Raw genomic sequence first — 13,100 nt, 5'->3', positions numbered from 1 at the left:
AACAAGAATGGAGACCAGGGGTGAGACAAGCTAAGTTAGCAGGAATTAACTATGAATACAAACCATAACAGTCCAAACAGCAAAATCCAAAGTGCAACCAAAGTCTATGACCATAGCACTTCTTCATTATTAACTGCATCATTGCATAATCCTATTGCCAAAAGATTTACAGTACAAGCAGTCCATATTTATAGTTTTTATTCAGAATTTAGTATTATGTGTTGTCAGTTAGCAGAAATACTTATGGCTGTTCTGTTTGATTAAAATAAAAATTAAAAAGTGTTGTTGATTAGGGGAGGGCATCATCTGTCTTTCATCTATCCATCGTCTAACATTCTTCCCATGTTGTTTACTAATTACCTAGATTATAAGATCAAATTTTTTTTCGATGAAAGAAAAATTGATTGGTTTGGTTCATGGTTTTACTCTCACATATGTAGTTCAACACTGAAGCCAAGACAGACAAACTACAAAGGAGACAGTCGGATAAAACAGCTGGAGAAGAGACAGACAGAAACAGTCATGACTCATACCAGCAAAGGATAAGTAGAGAAAGAGCTAGTCTCTGGTCTGGGAGGGAGGTGTTTAAGTACAGGGTAGCTGAGAACAGGAAAGGAGTTAGAAATGGAGGGTGTGTGAATGGTAGTGTGCTGCTGCCTGCAAATGATTGTGACTCACTCACACTCGTTTACTGGGTCAAGATATCTGCAAACATGGACAAAAATGGATCGCACTAAAAAGTTGCAGCAACACTGCTGTGCGATTGCCCCAAACGCACACACGCTAGAGTTTTTCAGTCTCATCATTTAAATGCCACAGTCATTTAGCTCTTTTTTTTTCTTCTTCTTCCTTTTTGCTGTTATTTTTAACCAGCTCCGACTGCTGAATCATTGTGTTTATGAGTCACACCCATGCATCCTCCTGGTCCAAAAATGCACAAGCAGCAACAGTCTTCTTCAGTATTTTCTCTTTTTTTCACTCCTTCTTTCTCCCTAACTTTCTTGATGGCAGACAAAAGGACCTTGTTTTTTTTTTTTCTATGTGTGCATATGCTATGTGTGACCACACGTGTTCTTGCATGCATATATTTGTGTGCGTGTGTGCGTGTGAGAGTGGGTTTAACCTCAAGCTCTGTTTGGAGACAATCCTGGCTCGCTGTCTCTCTCTCTGTCTGTCTGCCTTCCTGATCCGCCTTTGTACTGTGTTCTCACACACACACACAGACACACACACCACAAACTCATAAGAAGTATGAATTTCTCAACAACTCAAAATACCCCTGAGGACAACTCAAAACTAGAGGGAAAAGAGAAAAAGTATCCACAGCATCCCTCCCCTTCTTCTAATCCTCTTATTCTCTTCATGAACTGTGACCCGGCCAGCTGAGAATATAAAGACAGAGAATTACTTAAAAGAATAAAAGGGAATCGAAATGGGAGAAAGGGAAGACAGAGAGGTAGGGGATGTACCTTGGGAAGAAGGGAGGGGAAAGAGAGACACAACACAGCAAGCAGCAGGTATTGACTTTTGACATACTTTAGAGAAGAAAGTATGGCTTCTTCTTCTCGCTCTGCACATGCATGCGCATCCACACTGGCCCTGCAGCCTGCCAAACATCTGGAGCAAAGTTAGAAATCGCTGAATGAAGAATCTTAAATAACACTGGCTTGGTTGTGGGACCAGGACCACCAGCCAATCAAAGCAGGCCTGCGTGGGTTATCTGTCTCAAAGTGGTTATCAAACGTGCAGTTTTATAGCTGTTCATGTTCAGAGGTTGAGATCAGGAGAAGATTTAGTTTGCCTCTCAGTGTAACTGTGTGTATCTGTTTTTGGTATTTCTTGCTGGTCGTTTGTACTCTGTCCTGCCTTATTAATTCTTACCAAGCCACCACACCATTTGCTTTCAGCTCACAAGACGTTTAGGGCCTCAATAGGATGGTATTTAATACTATCATAATACATAAAAACCAGGCTTCCCATTTTATTCTTATTTTTAGAGCGTGCGTTTGGCTTGGCAGTGAAGGTGAGCATTTCTGATGCCTTCTCATAAGCTGAGTTGTCTCGGTGGCTTTTGGAGGTAAAATATACAATGTATTGAGCCAAGGTCAACACGCACAAGTGTTTGTGTTTGTAGATTCTGTGTGTGTTTCATCAAAACTGCGTTCTCCGAAAATATCAGTGGCTGAAAAGTGTTTAAGAAGACAGCTGTTCTCCCTGTTTCCTCATCTTTCCATTTTTTCTTCCTGCCTTCTCTGTCTGTTTGTCGAGATGAGTCAGCTCAGTGAACACGTTCAGTTGCTCATGTCCTAATCTACTACCTTTTGGATGGGCTTTGTAATTGGACTCAGTTTCCCAGGGACCCCTTCTCCATTAAACTGCATCAACACAATGTACATCTTTCCATCACATTATTATAGTTTGTATAAATAATTTATATTCGTCTACAAAAATGTTTACGTTTGAAATCTACAGCAGTAGTAGTAGTAATTCATGCTCATTATTTACCAGAAGTACAAAAATACTGTTCAGCTAAGCAGTGTTGAGCTGTACAACTATGAATTTATGTCACACTGATTTTCTCAATGAATAATCAACAATTCAGACATATGATTGAAAAAAGTTTTTAAAATCCTGTTCTAGATTCTTAAATCTGATTATTTGCTTGTCTCCGTATATATCACACTAATCATTTAGATTTCAGTACAGCCACACCACTGATCTGAACTGAACTAAATGTGTTGGGATAGCTTTGAAAAGGCTTATTATCGTCTTTCTTTGGTAAAAGTATGTGCTTTTGTTAATCCCTAGCTCAACCAGCAGCCAGATCTACGCCTATCCACCACACGCAGCCATGTGCATCGCAGCCCAGCAGCCAGCTACGCAATGGAGCCAAGAGCCATGAACACACACACTCCACTCAAACGCACTGTCCACATCACACACACACATCTCATCTGCATGCACTGCAGGCCAACGCTGTAAGGAATGGTGGCTCTCATAAACATCCCAAGCTGGGCTCTCTCCCGAGAGGCGGCTCGTCCACCTCCTCGTCTTCTTCAGCAGGACCCAAACACACCAAGAAACTGCAGTCCAACCCCTCCATCACCTCCCAGAGCAGCAGGAGGAGCAAGAGCAGCTCCAAAAGCAACAGTTCGCAGATTCCCACAGAAGCACAGGATGGTGAGAAGCATATACAGATACTGACAGAGAGATGTTGAGAAGGCAGAGTGGAAGAAACAGGCAGCAAAGTTTAACATTTTTGTATTTGTCTGGACAGATAGGAAAGCGTAAGACTTTCTCCTGGTACATTTTCTCTGACTCCGACTGAATTTGAGAAGTTCACAAAAAAGGCTGCCGACTTGATTTAAGTTCAGTCTTCTTTGCCTTCTCTAAATTTGTAATGCAAACTTTATTCAGGTTTATATTTTATTTTGCTAACTGTAAATTGATCAATCAACAACCAAAAGAGAAATGAATCAATATAGCAAATATCTCACTTTTCCCTTCATGTTAATCCTTTAGTCCCTCCTGATCAGCACTCCTTTATCGCCTCTTTTGAAAGGCATTTTTATTCGGCTCCCTCCTCACATGGCGTGAATACTGGACCAACAATAACAGAAAAGTAACGACTCACTGAAAAATAATCAACCTCTCATTTTAAACTCAAGGTAACTGTTATTGAGGGAACCTTCTCTTTTCACAAACCTGAAGTAATTAACTGAAAAGACTTGTCTTGGACCTGCCATTTGAATTACTCTGAGATCTCAACAAAGAGTAGAGTGGGCGTGCGTCAAAGCAGAGGGGTTTAAGACTGCGGCCTTATTACAAAGGGGAATTTGGTGAGGCCAGAAAGGTTTTTTTTTTATTCCCTATAAATTAACTTGTCATTAGACAGTGTGCTAATGCTGCCAAGACTAAAAGAATTATGAGAGGTGACTATTGAAATTCTCACTCTGTCTTTTTCTTTTTTTCCCCCCAGACTGCTGTGTTCACTGTATTCTGGCCTGCCTCTTTTGCGAGTTCCTTACTCTGTGCAACATTGTGCTGGACTGTGCCACCTGTGGCTCCTGTGCGGGCGACGACTCATGCTTCTGCTGCTGCTGTGCGACGGAGGAGTGCGGCGACTGTGACTTGCCTTGTGACATGGACTGTGGCATCATTGATGCCTGCTGCGAGTCTGCAGACTGCCTGGAGATCTGCATGGAGTGCTGCAGCCTTTGCTTCTCCTCCTGAGGCCTCTAGCCATCACCAAGTGCGGCAAAGTCGATGTCTGCATTGCATTCCCTAAGGCCCAGGAGCAACTATGACCAGCGTCCCGTCAGAGCTAGGAAGGGCTACACCCAGTCTTTGATGCCTGAGCTTTGTGATTCACACTATGTGAACTGGCGTTTTGGTTCTGCATTATGTCCAACGTTTCCGACTGGGTTTGCCAAGCAAAAGATGTGACATAATGCTGAGGACAGGCATAGATGAATTCTTACTTCCTTTATTGATCGCATTACAGTACAGTAACCTTTGCTTTGTCTTAGCTTTTGGTGTATTGCTACACAGCTGGGTGTGTGGTTTATAGAAAATTCCAGCACTGATCTGCGAGAGTCTGCCGGGCTGTGAAGACTGAGCCTCTGGACCCTAACTGAACCAGTTATTAATACAATGGAGCCCCTGGTGCCGTCTGAATTACTGGAGTTCTCCAAGCATGAAAAATGACCTCCAAAGGCAAATGAGAAAATGGCTCCATTTAACCGGATTTCAGTGTTTCTGAAGATAAGAGCAGTAGCATAATGGGAAAATGGACGCTCAGATCTCAGTTGAAACATAGTCCTCCTGTCCTTGGCAAGGTTAAAGTCTTCCAGTTTGATTGCTCACAGTGGCCTTTGTCAAATACACAGTTCAAGTGGGAGAAACTGAAAGCTCCACTATATTGTTGTATTGTTCAAAATAGATAAAAACATAAATGGTGGCTTGTGGCAATATTACAGACAGATCGTCCTTGTTGATATGCATCTTTTATTACGGGACTGATTCAGAAATTAATCATGAGAGCCTCATGCTTTAGCCAGGGCGTAGAACCTATGAAATGAGTACTGTAAGTAATTTACACATTTTCTACTCTTAACATGTGAAGGGAGAGCATTCTTATGCCGGAGTGTCTCTTCACTTAATTATTCACATCTTGTTTACTTTTGCATTTAATTTCATAGGCTTTGACTGTATTCAGTGAATTTATGCTCATCTGATAAAAAGACTGGAAGGCATCATCTCATTTTCAATACATTTGATTTTTCTGTCATTCTTGCTATGTGAACAAATGGCCTTGGTTTAGCTTAAGGCCTGAATTTTCAAGTAGGTTCCTCGCCTTTACCAAATCTCCATTAATCCATGTTTTGTAGATTTTAGTTAAGATATTTGCATCTCTCCTCTAATGTGAAAAATCACATTTCTGTGTTATCGGGTTTTGCTGGGCTTTCCATAAAGCAGACATTGCTCAACATCTAGTTTAATTCCCTGAGTGAAAATCTCATGTAATTATGCTAAGCTAGATCCACATGCTCGTTGTATGAATGGTACCATTTTTATAATAGGCCTGCACCCTCCATATGTACGGTGCATACCTTCTCCAACCTAATACCTCTTGAGATGTCACATAGATTGGTTGTGCATTTTAAAGTGACTCGATACAAATCTCCTTCCTTTGATGAAAAACTGTCAGAGATATCCTTTATTATGGAAAACGCCAAAGAGTTCGCTCTTTTCTGGATCCTAGTTTCTGGACCTTTAATTACTTGTACAAAGAAGTGTTATTGTGCTATAATGTTGTAGCTGTGTTTGATGAGACCCTATTTTAAGGGTCTAAATCTATTGCTGAGGGTAGGAATTTGCTACAATATTACTCAAGTTTATAGCACCAAAGCAGAAAATGCAGGATGCATATTGCAACTTGCACTTTGATATAATCCAAGGTGTCACACCTTCAAACTCAAGTGAGTGAAATCCTGGAGTGCCCTGGAAGCAATTCAACTTTTTAGAGAGATTTGTGAAGGGAGACCTGATCATAACATCTGATGACGTGTACAGCGGGGGTCACAATTTTAACTGTTTGTATTTAGAAAACATTCCATGTCCCCGCATCTAAGGAGCTGTTCTCTGTCACCAGACCAGGAGTACATCGTGATTAATATCTCTTGTGTGTGCAAGGCAATTTCATATGCATGTGAAAGCAAAATAAAAACTGTTTCCTCAACAACACTTGTTACCTAACAACCATGGACAAATTCTAGAAACTGTTTTGTGTCCCTGGATTACAGATAATACGCCCACAAGGATGTACAGCCAGCTATCTAATTGCATAATTGGTCTCACTGCTAACTGAATGCAACCATTCTACTGTCAGTCAAGCAGTATAAAATTATAGTTTACCTTTGAATCATGCAAGCCACTCAGTTAAAGCAACTCAAACCTCAAACCTCAAGACTTTTGTAGCAGTTCCAGCCCGTGCTGTATGGTTTTTTTTATACAGCTTTTACTTCTGCATCAGACAGTTGTTTATTTTGTTCCTGTTTTCTCAACGGAACAACGTCCACACTGCAGCATATCGTTGCATATGCTACCACTGATCAGCTGTGACTCAAAAGTCCCCCACTCTAATCCCAAAATTCCAACTACCAGACAGAAATGAGTGAAAAGCCTGGAAAAGAGCAAACACCACCTTTTACATGTTCTTTTTAAAGTGTTGCTCAGCGGCAAGCTTCCCAGCAAGTCTGAATCAAATTTGCACGGATTCTGTGGTAGGATATGTTGCACGGCCATCATGCACACAATGATGTCAACCGGCATTCTTTGGTCAAAAATGGGTGACAGGTTTGAGTCGTTATAGACGTTTGCTCTTGTATGGCCCCATTTTTAGCAGCCCTTATCAATCCATGTTTTCCAAATGTAGCTACACCAACGCTGTTGATAAAATGAACAGTTTCCTGCAAAATGTGTCCATCGGTAATGCAGCTTTGATCAAAAAAATTTGATCATTTTATTCATTACTGAGTTGCACTTTTACTGAAAAGTTCCCCACGGCTTCGGAGGAAGTGTCTATCTATTTTTCTGTGTGTCTCGATGCATAGAAACAGCTGTTTACTCAGTCTGGTGATGGAGAACGCTGACCGGACATCGAGTGCTCCTGTGCAATAAACTCCAACCTACAAGTATTTCCCTCCTGTTCTGTCAAGCAATCCCAGTGATACTGAAAGAAAACAAGTTTAGTTTCAGTGATTCCCATATTCAGTATTAGAAGTGTTTTTACATTGACTATAGAAATATCTGTCTGTTTTATGGATTTATGTCATTATGAGATGGAATTTGGATATCGATCGAAAAGACTGGCTGCCTCTGCTCGCAGTCTGAAAGTTGTTGTAGCGCAGATGAGTTGTTCCTAGACTGTCGTCCACTATAATGTCATTTTGTTTACATTACCCCAATTTATTGACTGTTTGAGTTGCTGTCCCCGGAAGTCACATTAACATCTCTTGTTTAATACTGAATAAACAATGTGAACTCCACACTGCGTGCATCATTTACGCTATTTTTCTGTATTGCATTAAAGGAGGATTGCATTACGGTTGAATAAACACACCTGTTTTACAGTAATTCAGCTTAAAACAAAAAAAAATTGTCTATGAGGAAATGCAATGAAATGAACAGAATAGCTTAATAGGATAAATAATAGTTCATTCAGCAGTGTAAGTAAAAAAAGTTAAAGGTCCAGGTCAAACTGTATTTAAATATCAGGTCAAGACAAAAATCACTTTCATCACAAAAAAGACAGAATGCCACAAACAAAGAACAAAGAAGCACACACAGTCTGAGAAGCACACACTATAGCTTCACTGAGCAATCTTCATTTTTTTTAGCAATCGCAATTTCAGTCCACTACACAGTATATCTTTGTCTTATATGACTTATGCCTTCTCCACAGCATAGCAAAGCTAAAGGACCAGCAACAGCTCACCAACAGGGGTGAGAGCAATCCACACCTCAGACTCTCCACATATTTCTTAGACTGGCCCCAAGTAGCAGCAAAATGCTACAACATGTAGATGTATGTATCCGAAGGCTGTAGAACCATGTCAAAGCCCCTACTCTCTCGTAGGATACACTGCTACTGAATTGCCCCATTGAAATAGCTTTAAAATAAAAATGTATTTACATGACCAAGTGGTCCGTTTGGCACATAACAAATTAGGCAATGGCTTTTGGACTTCACCATTTTGATAATCCAATCAGAGTAGAACGGGTCTTTCGGTAGCAGGGACTTAAAGAGACAGACTTAAAGTGGGGCATTTCAAGATAATATGAGGCGGCGATGTGCATTTTGAGAAAAAATGTGTGATTCAAACATTAAGTTGTAGCAAACAACCAGAATTGAATAACGTACTACCATATGGGACCTTTAATGGTGTTAATTTCCCTGCCGTGTAGGATTTATTATTTCTCTATTGATATTTTGTTAACATCATCTTTAGAATCTGCATATTTAGCATAAATAATCTCTACTGATCAGCACTCTTTGAGCTCCTAGGAGAGAGAAACACATTTAAAGTAGAAAAAAAGGCACTTTAATGTTGTTTTTTTTCCTGTTTTTTTTTTTGTAAGGTTTGCCAAAGTATTCAATGGCAATGTGTGTTTAGGCCATTACATCAGTGAGTTGAAATTTTTTTCCCATTCTCCTCCCTTTTTCATGCTCTCCTTATTTTATCTCTTGCGGTCAGCAGTTACTGTACGTCTCATGGTAACAATTCCTGCCTTACTTCTTGTGCGTATGCATAGTTTAGTATGTGCTGTCCATGGTATGTGAGAAGTTGGCCAGTGTTTATTATACTCTGTGGGTAGAGTTCATCTCGAAGAGGCTCAGAGTTTTGCCCCAAGGCAAGTGCCTATAAAGGATTCAGCTACTGTTTCTGATGTATGTGTGTGCGCGCGCGCGGGGAACAGAGAAGAAAATAGAGTGTGTGTAAGGGAGGCAATTCAAATGACTCAGGTCAGACAGAGAGGCGATTCACGCTTCTGAGTGGGAGTAGTGACACAGAGGACATCTCTGGACATCTGCAACTGTTTTGCACAGACCCAATCTGCAGTCGACCCTCATTCCCTTTTCCATGAGCACACACATGCACAAACACATACAATATTGAACAAATAAAAAAATCAGCCCCCCCTCTTCAGACATTTCACATGCACAAAGCAGACACAGGGGACAAGTGGCTATTGAATATTAACCATGAAATTACAAAGGCTGCATTCTAATGGAGGTGATGAGGTCAGAAGCTGGGATGGAAATCATAAATTAATACCCCTGACATGACAAGCCACTCGCCCTTGGCTCCCGCCAAACCTTCCTCAACTGAAGTCATAAAGACACCTAAAGAAGGAAATGCTCGATTTATTATTAACAGCGGGTCAAAGGAATGCCAGAACAGACACAGAAATCATACAATGTGCCTGATACTTTTCTGATGTGAATATTGCATGCAACGACAACCATGTAACCTTCGTGTGTGGCTACATCTGTAGAGGTTATTGTTCAGTGCTGTTATGGGACCTCTATTAGACACTCAGCTATTGTGCATCCTTATAGACCATCCTGTCAAGTTCTATTCTTCTTATTTGTGCAGCTCATTGGCAACATAGTTTGAAATGATTCAGAGCAGTAATTCAAGAGCAACAAATGGACTGTTTTGCTTTCAATGGTGTGATTCTGACGATGACAGACAAAGAGAATGAGTTAAATTGTATTCAGGAATACAGGCATTACTTGTTCTTACTGGTCATATGTACAATGTCTTGAGCGATGTTTTTTTTGTTTTTTGGTTGTTTTTTGTCATGCACAGCTGATGGATCAAGGAGGTGCACTGGAAAAAATCTAAATCTTACCAAGTAAATATTTGTCTCATTGAGTATCTCATTACACTTGATATAAGACACAACTGCCTAACAAGTACTATTTCAGCCAGATATAAGGACTTGTTTTAATACAATACATCTTGAATATCTTGTTAAGTGAAAAAGTCTTGAAAACATCTTGTTCTGAGTCATATTTCACATGAAACAAGCTTTTTTTTTCATTTGAAGAGGTTTTTAAGCCAATTTCAAGATCATTTTAACTCAAAAGTCCTAAATATCACATTTTATTTATAAAAATCTTGACAAGTCGATTTTCACTAGTTCCATCGGCAGATTTGCCATTGGTGTTTTGATTTCCAGCTTCCCAGGTATGCTTAATGGAACTCCTTAATAATGTATAAAGCTCATAGTTTGGGAGTTAAGGTAGACTGAGAGTTTTTCCCTTTGAGACAAAGTTCAAATAGTACCTCCAGAAACAAGAGGAGTTCAGTTTTTTTTAATTAAGTGTTGTCACATACTCAACAGTTCATATACTTTGGCTTTATGTTGGATGAGTACATGACATTTTTTAAGCAGCTGTCAGTGCTCTGGGTTAGTCGGTGGGTGGAGCACTGAGATTTAAGGAACAAAGTAAAAGTGTGGTAATGCGGGTTTCCACGCTCACAATTGTATGTAATTGATTTGTGTGTCCTGCTTCTTCGAGATCAAATTTCTTTTTTATGTCGTCACAAGGCAAATATTATGCAGCCATTAGTTTATACACACACTTGAAATCACTCAATAATAATAACAATAGATAAAAGGCATATAACATAATACTATTTAAAAACAACAAGCAAAAAAAAACGTATTTTAGAAAACAATTATTTGAGCTCATTGAAAAGGCATATTAAAACTGGAGTGAAGGCATTTTTTTAAATATTTTTTTTTTATTTAATTTTTAATAGGTCTCAGACTATAATTTTCACACTGGAGTGAGGGGAGGGAGAGTGTCTATGAATATACAAGTAGTGGGAGAAACTATGGCTCAGGAGATAGAATGCGTTGTCCACTACTAATTGGATGGTTGGCAATTCACTCCTTGGGTTCCAGTGTCCACAGATTAAGGTGTCCCTGGGCAAGATACTGAATTGGCCCCTAAATTGCTACTCTGCATGATTTGTATGCGTGTGTGTGTGTGTGATTGTGACAGGCAAAGTCGGTCTTTGAATTTTATTACAAAATTGGGGCTGAATGCAGCATGTAGTGTGAAGCACTTTAAGTGGTTAAGAAAAATGCTGGATAAAAACAATGCATTTACCCTTTATTGATCATCATAGGGCTTTTCAGTCTTTTTTTTTTGGGGAGTCCTTAAATAATTTATTTGAGTTTTTGCCATTATCAAAAATAAGGAATGGGAACTTGGAAATTCAGACAAATCTATGTTTATTTGGGGCATTTTGCATGGTCCTCCCTGGGCGGTAGTTCAGGTTACCTTGAGAAAGTCAAGAAATTAACTTCGTTGTTATCAATGGATGCATTGTAGAGTCTTATATGAAGTAGGAAGATTTAAACAAAAAGCAGAGACTATGTGCACATTACCATTTGACCTCGAGTAGCTTCATTGTGGAAGTACCTTTGAGTAAAATGTCCTGCATTTCTGTTGACTTGTAGACATTTTTCATTTACTGTTGTAGGGTTTAGTGGCATCTAGACACACAACTGCAGAATGCAACTAACTAAATACCGTCTGCATCACTCTTCCCTTCCTGGTGTGGAGATTAAATGAAAGTGGATGGTATAAACATGAAACATAGCTGTGTAACATGGTGGACAGTCAGGAGTAAGACCCACACCATCTGTTAAAAGAAAAGGCTTAATCTACTGTAACAAAAACACATTTACTCATGCTTTCACGGCATTGTAGACTAATGAAAACACAGTTATAAATACTGTGTATTACAGTCATGCTAATAGCTTACACCTAGATGTTACAAATTAGAACTTTAAAGAATTCAAAGTATATCTGCACAATTGGCAGAAGCATGGATAATGGACAGAAAGTCCCGGTAAAAAAGCCGTCAGTGACGTTAAATCAGAGGGGAGGAGAGCTCTTCAGCAGCAGCTGTGTGAATCAGTGAAACTTTTGCCAGTAAGCTCCTACAAAGCAACATATTTTCTTTCAAATGAAAGTCACAGGGCACATACAGGGGGGAAAAAAGGACTTTTAAAAGGAATAGACTACATAATGCAACATTTGGAATGAAATTGTAGAGATTGTCTAGAGTTCAATTAGCGTTTTTATTTTTATTAGCAACCACGAAAAAAAGAACCCGCCATACTTGAATGTGATTTGAGGCCATTAAAAGTCCAAACTAAGAACAAATCAGCATCATTAAAGGGCATATAACCATCTTCAATAACATGGCGCACTGCGTTCATTAGATGCTGATTACATGTTCCCTTTAACTGTGCTCAGTAGTGTTTTACAAGTTTAACTGAACCAAAATCATGGCAGGCAGACAAGCTTGGATCAGCAACAAAAATGTGTGTGTACTGTATTGAGTTACTACTGCTGCAGGACTACTGAGGAAACCACAACTCAGTCAGATTCCATGGAATACACAATCACACGCATTTGCACAAACACACACATACATACACACACATACACACACACAGTGCTGGCAGGATTTAGACATTTGTTTCTCTTTCAGTCTCACGGAAGCAGCAGCCACAGAGTAAGAGGCCAAAGCAGTGAGAGTGGGAGGAACGCTGGGATGGAGATAGATGACCATATGTATATGTGCAACTGGAAGTGTCACAGATTGTCTCATATGGGTCTCGGTGTCAGGTAGAGTAAAAAAATAAGATGAGACAGCTTAAGTAAAAAGATAAAAGTAGGAGAAGCACACTCAAACAAAGAAATGGTGCTAAATGTAAAAGAGAAGCACTATATCCTATAACTCCCAGTTGTGGCTGTGGCTGGACTGATGCTCTCATTACACATATCTATGTCCAGTGTTGCCACAAACCCACCCCCGTACTTCATCTCCTCTCTGTTGAACAATGACCATATATCTTCCTTATGAGAATATGACAGAACGATTAATCTAGTGAGCTAGACCTCTTTGCTGTGAGAGCATCCCTTAGATAATGAATCGTTGATGAATCCCTTGAGAGATTTTGCTCTAAGACGGAGTAAAGTCATTTCATTCAATGACTATGTA

General features: G+C 39.7%; 1 protein-coding gene across 1 annotated transcript in view; it reads left to right on the top strand.

The window, feature by feature from the left end:
* Positions 1 to 7,533, top strand: part of mdfi (MyoD family inhibitor) — a 28,509-nt gene extending 20,976 nt beyond the window's left edge. Inside the window, exons 4-5 of the mRNA XM_075460676.1 lie at positions 2,809 to 3,180; positions 3,980 to 7,533. Of these exons, the coding sequence (XP_075316791.1) occupies positions 2,809 to 3,180; positions 3,980 to 4,233 (626 nt within the window). The 3' untranslated portion in view covers positions 4,234 to 7,533. The remainder of the gene's footprint in view (positions 1 to 2,808; positions 3,181 to 3,979) is intronic.
* Positions 7,534 to 13,100: the final 5,567 nt, after the last annotated feature.

The sequence above is a fragment of the Odontesthes bonariensis genome, chromosome 3 (assembly GCF_027942865.1).
Source record: "Odontesthes bonariensis isolate fOdoBon6 chromosome 3, fOdoBon6.hap1, whole genome shotgun sequence".
NCBI classification, from domain to species: Eukaryota; Metazoa; Chordata; class Actinopteri; order Atheriniformes; family Atherinopsidae; genus Odontesthes; species Odontesthes bonariensis.
This window is presented reverse-complemented; position numbering and strand designations above follow the sequence as displayed.